The sequence below is a fragment of the Esox lucius genome, chromosome 22 (genome assembly GCF_011004845.1).
Source record: "Esox lucius isolate fEsoLuc1 chromosome 22, fEsoLuc1.pri, whole genome shotgun sequence".
NCBI classification, from domain to species: Eukaryota; Metazoa; Chordata; class Actinopteri; order Esociformes; family Esocidae; genus Esox; species Esox lucius.
In genome coordinates, this window is record NC_047590.1 from 14168296 (window position 1) to 14180527 (window position 12232).

The following is a 12232-nucleotide window of genomic DNA, read 5'->3' on the forward strand; positions in this document are numbered from 1 at the left end:
TCAATCCGCTCAAGCTCAAATTGAAATGAGTCTTTTCCCACACTTAAACCACCTTACTATCACTGCTCTCAGCCCGATTTGTCACCAGCCGTCTTGTCCGTGTTCAGTGGCCTTTACCGGCAACATTACCACTGTGACAGGAAGCCTGCGGGCGGTCGTCTGGAGAAGATAAAGCGAATAATACGTACATTTGACCATGACCATGTAAACGTCTATCGTGCAGATCGGGGGCTGGGGCAGGCGCTCGCCCTTCTCCAGGATGTCAGGGATCTCGCGCGTCGGGATGCCGTCGTATGGTTTTCCTCCGAACGTCATCAGCTCCCAAATGGTCACGCCTCGAGAGAGAGAGAGAGAGAGAGAGAGAGAGAGAGAGAGAGAGAGCAAGAGACGGAGAGGATAAGACACACACGACCGAACGAAAGAGCCAGCGAGAGAGAAACAGGAAGTCAGGCCATTTCGTCCTATCAGTGGAGGCTCGTTGGCTAATGAGGTATCCGGTATTGATTGTCATCGATGTCACCGCACGACACTTACCGTAGCTCCATACGTCACTTTGGTGAGTAAACTTCCTGTAGTGGATACACTCCAGTGCCATCCACTTAATGGGCATCTACAGAGAAACAGAGAGAAAGAGAGAGAGGGACTGAGAGAAGGATCCTTGACTCGAGGGCTCTGCAGATGCAAATCCAACATAATCAAGCCAGAGTGCCAAAAAAACTGTTGTTAGTCCATGTCACCTCTCCAACCTCAACTCTCACACAACCGTGTACATCCAGCGTAGAGACCGGGGTGTGGAGACAGCTCTATTCAAGAGCCGAGTAGGCAAATACGTAGACATTACGTTCCATTCACATCCGCAGCGGAATTATTTTACGAAATTGCCCAGTCGTCGTATCATGAAGGTCAAATACGGTATGAGCGTGGTATTGAATACGAAACTTCCTACAGCATGTTGGAAGTCACTTCCTGGGTTTGACTATGATAAACCATTGTAGCATTCCTTACAGTGGCCTGTACAATGTGTCACCATTGGCTGTCATAGCAACCGGTACCCAGGCCCACACTAGCTGATTTCCTGGACCGGTGAACCTAGTTTAAATCAGCAGGTAAGTGCTGTGGAAAGCTATTTCCTTACAATATGACTGGTGTTACATATCATGTCCACCACTACATTCTATCTTGCACTCTATTTTCTACTGCGACCCCAAGCTGAAAAGGAAACACTTTAAGGACATATACATACAAAATGACATTTAAAATAAGAGGGGGATAACACATCGACCAAGCCTAAGGGCTGTTCTTAGATGAGATGCAATGCGGAGTGCCTGGAAACAGCTCTTGGTGTGCCCAGTGATAAATCAGAGCGAATCAGCAACCGGTATGCATTAAAAATGTACAATGTAGCCCAGTCTCTGGCCCAACGCTATCATAAACTGGTTAACAAAGGAATTACAAACACATTTCAGTGCTCATATCCATGCTACATGGTTTAACATATAAACCACGTCTTTCAGCCAATCTGCACCCAGGACCAAAACCACCCAGGTCATAATGTATATTAAGACGGCAAGTGATACCAGAACAGTATACCTCATCAAAACGATCGAAACAACTTTTTCCCCCTCATTCTGCTTGTGTCGATTTTGAATTCATAACACATTATTTTGTGAGATGTCTATATATCAGCCTATTAAGGGCAAGAAGCACACCGCTGAGACCTCTGCCACCCCGAAGAAACATTCTGCCGTGATGGAGGAACCGCATGCAGAGAAATTGATAGTGGCCAACTAACCCACTGCGATCAGGTTCACCGATAACTCTTCAAATTCTAAGACTGATAGGCAAACCTTGCTGGAGACTGGCACTCACCGGGTGCCTTTGCACTCCACCCTCTCTGTTAAGAAACATTGATTTTGTCAGTTGCCCAGTGCTGACTACCTGGGGGCTAGGCCCAAGTCAAGCTTCATCATAACCAGCTTCCATGACTACCAAACGAACGAGCTAGTCCTTCAGATGCATGTTCTGCAGGACCCCAGAAATGTTGCCGCCACACAGTATGTTTCTTTGACTATGTTTTTCCTGAGATAGCCAAACATGGGTTTCTCCACATTCCATGATGGTCAACTGAATCTGTAAAACGAGCGCAACCGTACGATCTCCCCAAGACATTAGTGCCAAATTTTGTTCATTTTACAAATCCATTTGTACATCTAAAGAAGACTTGAGTCGTTTAAACATTCAGTTCTTTCCATCAGCCTAATGTCCCCTCCCTGAACAAAAACTATTCAGAATTTCTGAATGTAGTGATTAGGAGGAAAAAATGATTACTTCAAAGACCCTGATCTATTTTGCAGTGGTCTTCTTTTACCCCTCTTTTAAAAAAACAGTTACATCCAATGTAAACACTAACACCTACATGGGAGGGGTTAGAAGATGATATTGAGGTTGAGATGGTATTAAAGATATCAATAAAAAGGGGAGAGATTGGGAATAGTCATGATCATATAGGAAAACACATTTCCTCGACTGAAAGACTTTGGCTTAGGGGCTTTGCACACCTGCATATTTTTTCATAAAATGAATGTTATTTTAAATACTCATAATGGGTATCAAAGAATGATATGTTAATACATTCAACTTTCTGACAGCAGTCGTTCATTGACATGGAGACACACAGACAGGCACGCGCGCAGACAGACTGAAAGAGAGACAGTTAGAGAGACAGATAGACAGATAGAAATAGAAACATTTACAGACAGACACAGGCAGACAGATAGAGACAGACAGACAGAACATCTGACAGACAGATAGACAGAGACAGGCAGGCAGATAGACAGACAGACAGAGAAAGAAAGACAGACAGAAAGACAGACAGACAGTCAGATAGACAGAGAGACAGACCTTGCCACCATCTGCGTTGTACTCCTTCTCATCTGCATCCAACAGTCTGGCCAGGCCAAAGTCTGTGATCTTGATATGGTTTGGGGATTTGACCAGGACGTTACGGGCAGCTAGGTCTCTATGGACCAACCTCCTCTCCTCCAGGTACATCATACCCTGGGAGAGAATGAGAGGGATATAGACAGGAGAGATGGTAGAAACAGAGAGAGATGGTAGAAACATAAAGAGATGGGAGAGGGAGAGTGGGAGAAACAGAGCAATGGTAGAAACAGTGAGAGAGATGGAAGAAACAGAGAGAGTAGAAACAGAGAGAGAGAGAGTAGAAACAGAGAGAGAGAGTAGAAACAGAGAGAGAGAGAGTAGAAACAGAGAGATGGGAGAAACAGAGAGAGAGAGTAGAAACAGAGATGGGAGAAACAGAGAGAGATGGTAGAAACAGAGAGAGATGGTAGAAACAGAGAGAGATGGTAGAAACAGAGATGGGAGAAACAGAGAGAGGTGGTAGAAACAGAGAGAGATGGTAGAAACAGAGAGAGATGGTAGAAACAGAGATGGGAGAAACAGAGAGAGAGATGGGAGATTGTGTACTCCCAATTCCATCTACATCATCATCATCATCATCCTCATTGCCATCATCAACATCGTCATCATCATTATCCCCATAATTGTCGTTATCATCATCACCATCATCCCTGTTATACTGCATCAGTGGTAAATTGGCAGAACACACACAGTCACACACACGCACCAACCCCCGCCAACCCCCCCACCCTTCTCACCAGCCGTCCCGCTGAACCTCCACGCCACCTCGCCCAGTTGTCCCTGCTGTGTTCTCTGCCCCCTAACACAGGTAATTGCATTTGAATGGCTGATTATCATAAAGCCATAAATCATACAGGAGGCCCAGGGGACCTGTGTGTGAGAAAGAGCGACCCTGGCATACCCAAACAGGGGGTGTGTGACCCTCCAGACACACACACACACACACCTCCTGCGGATTATATATCATCAAAATGTACACTCATTTGAAAGAGGACCAATCTAAAAAAGCCGGACCTGCTGGGACGGACCACTGCAGACTGACAGGTGTGTATGTGTGTCCAATAGTGGCCATGTAACTCGATCGGTCCTGCTAATTTGTGAATACTATGTACGTACCTCGCAAATCATGCTACCTACTGTTCAGTCCCATATCCGTCCCGCGGGTGGTTTAAGTTAAACAACTCCAACAGGGAAACTCAGTACACTTTAAAATGACTTCAATCACACCTGCGGTGACGATTAGAACTGAAAAAGCATACAGCACACCGAGCAACAAACGTGAACATTCTCACGCATACTGAAAATTATTCATCTGCTGGGTTGTTTTGTGTTTGCCTCTGCGCCTACAAAAAAAAAACGAATCCCATCAATGTTTCTAGCGTTGGTCACGGTTTGACAGACTATGTTTGATCTTCAAACACAATCGTGCCCCCCCCCCCCAGCGGGGCCCAATTCTTTTTAGGACAGGCACTGGAGAAATGCGATGTCCTGCCAACACAGTAGTGTTGATTACAAAGCCCAATGAGCGACGCGGCGGAGGGGAGGAAATCACTGAGAATTGTGTTTAGCCCGTGGGGACTCGAGCCTACGCCTTCATTTGCTGCTCAATAGACTGGACCAAAGGACAGACGTACCGTGTGCGCGCGCTAACAGAGCAAGCCAAGCGTGCGAGGGACAGACAAACAGCGAGCAGGGTCCATTTGAAGTGCATTAGTCGGGGTGTTTAACAAGCGGGTGCCACTTTGCGGAGAGATCAATAATCCCCAAAAAAGATATATCTCAGGTGAGGAGGGGAGGCGTGTGCGTGTCTCCTGTTCACCTCAGTGTAACACTTAAATGCTAGACAGTGAAGAATCAGCAGATCCTGCCAACGGAGAGAATCATTACCATTTAGAAATACTTATGAAGCGACCTTCGGGGGGGGGGAATGTGCGCGGCCATGCACGCGCGCGCGCCTGTCGGCTAGGTTCACCACGCAGCCGAGAAAGCTGAGTCACGCAGATTGTGTTGGATGGCGTAGTGTCGCGGCGGCTGTGGCTGTGTTCACCGGACCAGTGGGTGGATAAATCAATTGTGTGCAGAGAGTTGGCGCTGTGCGCCTTGGAGGAAAGATTCATCCATCCCCCATGCTGTTGGCGTTCAAAAGAGAGAGGTTTGTTTGACTACACTCTTGGGGACGTTTTGTATTTCCGTTTAAAATCCTATTTTCGTGTGGAGCCGCGGAGTAATGGTAGCACTCTAGCCACTTTGTTAGGTATACCTGCCCGTTTACTGGAGCTCTGTGGGCGAAAACACCTCGATAATGAGAACTTTGAGAGGAGAACAGCCAGACTAACGCTGAAAGAAAGGCCACAAACACTGAAAAAAACACCCTTTACAATTGTGGTGTGCAGAAGCGCATCTCTGAATGCACAACATGTTGAACTGTGTTCTCAAGTCTTGTAGTCTACCCCTTTGTTTCCTCCTGTCTAAATTATGCAAAAATACCCCTCCCCTCAAAAAGAAAATGTAGAACTAACTTCTACCCTAAACGTAAACCTCTAACCCTAATCACTAACCCCCTAAACCTTAGAACCTTAGAAACCTTAAGGCATTAACCCAGGGCCTGAATTAAACACTGTCTGATATAGAGACAGAAACCTCGTCTGACAAACAAACAAACAAACAAACAGACAGAAACACTGTTTGATATACAGACAGAAACACCGTCTGACAAACAGACAGAAACAATGTTTGATATACAGACAGAAACACTGTTTGATATACAGACAGAAACACTGTTTGATATACAGACAGAAACACTGTTTGATATACAGACAGAAACACTGTTTGATATACAGACAGAAACACTGTTTGATATACAGACAGAAACACCGTCTGACAAACAGACAGAAACACTGTTTGATATACAGACAGAAACACCGTCTGACAAACAGACAGAAACAATGTTTGATATACAGACAGAAACACCCGTCTGATAGAAACATTGTTTGATCTGCCAGGATACTTGCGGCGACTACTGGTTTCTCACAAGTATGATAACACATGTCCACAAGTAAACACAAACACGTCATCCAACCTACCACACACTCAGCTAACTGTCAGAAATATTGGAAACAGTGTTTTAATAGGCTGTTGGCAACTGCAAGCCCCTAAATTAGCTTCAATGCGCCTGGCATGCATTTCACAGTTCGGTTGATGGTGGCGGAACACACAAGTGCCCCCAACTGCATGGGCATCGGGCGACTGAGACGTTCATGGCATTCCATGAAACATCCTGTGAAAAGTTCCCTTTTAAATTAAATATCGACAGTAAAGCATTATAGGGCATTCCACAAAAAATAATGCGTGGTATGTTTTGAACATAGCAAGTAGAGCAGTCTGTCACTGAAACTCCTGTTGAACCTTGCCTGACAATCACCTCCCTCTCAAAGTCACTGAGATTTCTTATGCTAGCCACGTCAGCCGAACACAGGGGCATCTTGGCACGGCCTGGTATTTACCTAACCCAAAGCTAACGGAATGTTCATTTCAAACTAGCGTCCAACACTGGCTTCCAATATTCTTTGTCTGTTTTCCTCAAGAGTTTCTCCTTATCGTGGAGTTTGCCTGGTCCATGTGACCCGAAAAACAACATACCCTCTACGGTAACCCGTGCGTGGTAGTCAGTATCCAACCTAACAATGCATTAAAAGACAAGTGGAAGTGACACAAAATGGCCCCCCCTTAGCCCTCTCCCCAGTGCGAAACACCCTGCACACCCTGCCACTCCCTTCCCATCTTCCTCATGGAGCCCTGCCAATACAATTATAATGGGCCAAGAGAGAGGTTCCAGTGATAGGGGCCCCCTGTAAAAGTATATTTAAAATAGATTACTTCTGGGGGCACTGGCACCGGGAGCGGCGAAGGGGGGGGGGGGATCAATGGAGATGCTGATTACAATAAAGCCGTGAAGAACGGGCTGGGAGCCGGGGCCTGTTCACTGTAATATCCTCCCCCCCATCTGCTTTAAGACGCATTTGGAATCGATGGTGCATATGCCCTGTTAATGCAGTGTCACAGTCACTGCGCTAAGTCCAAAATGGCTCCCTGTTCACTATGCACGCTACGGCTTCTTTACTGAGCCGCATCAGCTGGTCCTGGTCAAACCTAGTGTAATAAGCAGTGTGTCATTTGGGCCGGGTGCCAAAGTGATGAAGCAATGAAGGGCACATGGTGGAGCAAAGTAGTGTACAATGAAATGAGGAGCCTATTAATTATTCTCCCTCGACCTGTGGTTTTTCCCGGGTTGGCCCGGTGTCGTTGCTGTAACGTCGCAAACATCGACTGCTGATTGGGGTTTGCTGCTGTGAGGCTTTAGGGGACATTGAAGATGGTGTTGAAGGTGACAAACAATAGTCCCACCAAACCCCTCCCCCCTCTGTTTCATCTCCCACTTTTCATCCTCATCCTCCTCTGATTCATCCTTTCTCTCCTCCTCCTCTCTCCTCCTCCGGTCTCCTCCCTCTCTCACGCTGTGAGAAGTACAGTGGCTTCTTAAACCTTTCCAATACTGGAGAACGCAGAGTAATAAAGAATTCTAATTGTAATTATGCAAAGTTACCGGGCGCGATGCCGCACTCACCTCTTGGCCGGGAGCGCGCCTATCAGTATTCCGGTCGGTGTGGCGTGTCTGGGAGGCTGGCTCGGGGGGGCACAGCGAGTCCATTATGTTCTCTTCCGCAGGACGTTGCAATAAAGGCACAGACACGCGGGCGCTGGCACAGGTGGGCATGTGCGGATTACACAGGCGTAATGCACAGCAACCCGTTCAAAAAAGAAGCATATAAGCATGTCTCAAACTATAAAGCCTGTTATTGTCAGCTGTGGGGGAGCCGCTGATCACGGCCACGCCTCCCTGTGTCATCAACAGATCAACTGTGGGCGTGAGAAGGTATCGTCTTCAGGTCAAAGGTCAGTTCCAACGCCACGACAGCAGCGAGTGTGTAAACCAGCCAGTGTGCATTTAGATGGCTCGGGAGTGTAGGCTAATGAGAAATGTCTGTTGAGGAAGAGTGGGAGTGTATTTCATTAAGAGGAGCGTCTGGCCACAACAATTCTCCAACACACCCTTGGTGATGTTAATCAGCGTCCTGCATAACATTTACTTCTCTAAAGATCTGGAACAACAGGTGTGGGCCATCAGCCCCACCCTCCTAAGCTCACATGGAGAGGTGAGAAACTCTGAGTAAACTGGAATGTAACTAAAACCATGATACTGTGGAAAGGTGTCTGTAGTGTTTGGATTTCCCTTGTTCCCCGTAAAGGGATGAGTTGTCTAATATGCTTTACTGTACTGTATGGGTTATGGATCAAACTTTACAAGAACGCTGTCAAACTGGTTAAATGGGACAACACTGTCAAACTTGGTTTTCGTTAAGGAGACCTCCCGACACTTTGTGTTGTAGTACTATTTAGGAGTTGGTTTTCATTAAGGAGACCTCACGACGCATTGTGTTGAAGTACTATTTAGAAGTTGGTTTTCATTAAGGAGACCTCACGACGCGTTGTGTCATTAAATGAGTTAGCTGTCCATTGTTAACGTGTGTTCCTACTATAGCACACATTCATGCTATAATGTGTTTGAGACACTTATACTTTGTAGACTTGTATATGATTTGGGAGGACAATGAATATTGCTGGCATGTAACTATGTTATTCACTGAAACTTTATTTCTTGATTGGAATAATTTGTATTACTTTGAAATATAGATTACGACGGCTTTCTTCGTTCATCTTCAATACCACACGTGACAATAAGTGACCAGACCTGTCGTCCCTGAGTCCAGGGTTTCTAAACAGTCTGTGTATGTCCAGGAACACATGCCATTTTAATGTAGCCAACGGTTCGTTATAACCTACCTACATGTTATGGTAGCATATGATAACTGATATTAGTACACACGCATATGTAAGACAAAGTGACTAGACTTGTCATCCCTGAGTCCTGGGTTTCTAAACAGTCTGGGTAGGCCCAGGAACACGTGCCATTTTAATGCTATTGCTCATGACAGAAGGATTCGCTACCTTTATAAACTACTACCTACATATAATGGTCACTTACGATCACGTATATTTACAAACAATATCAGATTATATATATATATATATATATATATATATATATATATATACACACACACACATTTATCACAAAGTGGTGAACTTTCAATCACCCCTCCTACAAGAGTCTGCTGATACAAAAGGCTCCACAGTAGCACAGCACTTGACCGCGGTTTGAATCCCGGTGAATGATAATTTCCATTGAATCCCAGTGAATGAGCTTTTCCATTAATCCATATTCTACACATACTTTGAATAGGATGCTCTGAACAGGGCCCGGGCACTAATATTTCAGCACAAAAAATATCTGGTTAGCAGGATAGAGTAGTGTGTACATTTCTATCCACTCCTTTTCAGATATTCAGAAGACTGAATTATGATTTTAATGTCATCTCAAGAGGCCCTTACCAATGTTGTGGCCAGGACAGAAAGAATGACTAGGACAAACAAACTTATGGAGCTTTCTCTAGTGAATAAGATGATGACCATTTATGTTAAGGAGTGTGTGTAAACAGAGAGAATGTGTGTTTGTGTGAAAGCAGTGTGTGTGTTTGTGTACGTACATGCTGAGAATGGCAGACCATCCGAGGTCACAGCGTGGGATCCCTTGCTAAAGAGATTTTGCTCAGAGGGCGGGAATACTTTGTATTGCCAACCATCCTGAATATTCTGCTGTGAATGTCCATGTGTCTAGTTAAGCGTGCGCGCACATTGCTCCATATTTACATCTCTGCGTTCGCCCTCAATATGCACGAGACCGCATGCCACTCCGCTCCGCGCCGCTCCGCTTCACCCCGCGCGGAGAGCCACACTGATGGAGGTTAAAAGTTCTCAAGGGTGTGCCGGAGAACAGGTCAGGCTCCCTTTGCGATTCATTTGCACCGCTGAATGAAGATCAGGACGAATAGGAGGCATCAAACATGAGGCGCACTCCGAAGAAGGAGCTAATGTATGTTAAATATCCCCGTCAGGGAACAAGCAGAGGGCTTGTCTGACAGAGGGGGAGGAGCCGAGCGCAACAGCGGGAATGCGGGACGGATGCTGCAGGAACAAGATAAAGCGGCAGGGTGTGAGGAGATCACAGAGGACTGGGGCGGCGGCAGATCGTGGGATAGTATCTCCAATGGTGGATACGTGGTTGATTGTGTCATGTGGTAGACCGATTTCCAGCTAGAAACAGTTGATATTAAATAGTGCATCATTGGATTGGGTAGGTAAAAAGTAGGCTACAACTGGTAAAACCAAGTATTGTCTATTGATATGCCGAGTCAGAAGCTTGCTACTTCCACAGCCACACATGCTCTAGGATACATTTAAAACACAGCTGTTTCCCTTGTGGGGGCCTTCAGAGTGCACGTGGGCCGAAGGCCTGTTTCCACAGGGACCGATAAGGCTGTTGCACTGCGCGTCGCATTTGCTCCCTGTGCAGTGAAAAGGGGGGTGGCAAACGCACGACAATGGCATCCTTGAGGAGTGGGCTGCGTGCTCAGCACTGCGCAGCACCTGATAAGGCCCGACAACAATGGTCCCACTCAGGTAGCACCAGCACGCCGTTTTTCAAGGGGTCTAAGTGTTTGCGAAAAGCGTGGGGGTGAAGCTGCAAGGGGGTGTGTGTGTGTGTGGGGGGGGGGGGGGGGCAGGGGGGTGGCCAGAGCTGTTGTCCGGCTGACATCATCGTGCCAGGGAAAAAAAAGTGTCCATGTAATTTGACAAGGAAGCTGAGTGAACAGAATCTGATCTATCAACCATCAGCTGCTTGTGACAGAGCGTCATGACGACCAACAACAAACCCTCTCGATACACGAACTCACAGTCCGCAGATAGCGACTCATCCCCCACACTATAGCGTCAACTGTCCTCGGAACTGATGTATTCAACACGACTGTGAAATATGGACCATCGCGGCATCAATGAAATGAGTTTGTGAAGGGCCATTTCCCATCCACTCAGCCACAATGTAATGCCAGCTTAGGGGAAGTGTTTCCATCCATCTCCCTCAAAGGTGCCTTTTCCCACTGTGCGACATCTTGCGGCAGCTGTGACAGTGTGTGCGTGTATAGGAAGGCCTGGGAATGATCAACTAGGAGACCATATTTACATCAGACACTGGCATTTGACTGCTAGGATACCTAATTATAGATTTGTCCGGGTTTCCGACCCCCGCGACAACATATCCCAAGGTGGGCCACTAACGACCCCCCCCCCCCCCCACAGCACCACACTCACAAATGTCACCGCGCACAAAGGCAATAAAACTATACCCTGTGCAGAATTCATATCAGCAAATGTCAACAATACGCCTGCGTTTTGGGGCGAGATTACGAGAGATAACAAAGCAGGGTTCCTGATTTCCACCAAATTAATTTCTCCTTTTGCATCCAAACAGAGTTTGTTTGAAGAGTCTGTTTTTATTAATACACCGGGGAGGTTTTCTGATGCCATATTTATTGCATTTCTGTCATCATCAATCACTGCAAATTCGTTTGAGTTTGCATTACTCTGGTGCCTTTGTTGACTCTATGGCCGGAATACTTTGATTGTAAAAGGTTTAAAGACGTCCTAACTTGTGACATCCATTGTCTGTACCTAACTTGTGACATCCATTGTCTGTACCTAACTTGTGACAACCATCGTCTGTACCTAAATTGTGACATCCATCATGGTGGTGGGGGCATCATGCTATGGGGCTCCTTCTCAGCGACAGGGCCTGGAAGACTGTTCAGGCTTGAGGGAAGGATGAATGGAGCAAAATGCAGAGAGGTTCTTGATGAAAATCCAAGGGCACAGGACCTCAGACTGGGACAAAAAGATACATCTTTTGACAACAACCAGAAGCACAGTCGAGACAATGCTGGTGTGGCTTTGAGTGAATGTCCTTGAGTGGCTTAGTAAAAGCCTGGACTTGAACCCCATTAAACATATGTGGGGAGATTTGAAGATCACAGTTCATAAATGCTCTCTGTCTAATCTGACAGAGGTTAAAATGAAGAATGAGACAAACAGCCCAAAACCAGTTGGGCAAAACTATTTGAGGCATACCTAAGAAGATTCTACACTGTGATCACTGCCATAGTTTCTACCACCACGCCCTGAACACAGGCTCTGAATACTAATGTACAGTGGCTCTCAAAACACATCACCCCCATTGGACTTCTCCACATTTAACTGTATAACAACACTGAATCAA

The 12232-nt window shown here is 46.2% G+C and overlaps 1 protein-coding gene across 2 annotated transcripts in view; it reads right to left on the reverse strand.

Moving 5' to 3' along the window:
* The window catches only part of LOC105023139 (receptor tyrosine-protein kinase erbB-4), a 238158-nt gene that overhangs the window by 11920 nt on the left and 214006 nt on the right, over positions 1-12232 (reverse strand). For both annotated transcript variants that reach the window (XM_029116654.2, XM_029116653.2), the window contains exons 21-23: positions 2902-3057; positions 535-610; positions 189-335 (exon numbers count right to left, since the gene is read on the reverse strand). In XM_029116654.2, coding sequence (XP_028972487.2) covers positions 189-335; positions 535-610; positions 2902-3057 — 379 coding nt within the window. The remainder of the gene's footprint in view (positions 1-188; positions 336-534; positions 611-2901; positions 3058-12232) is intronic.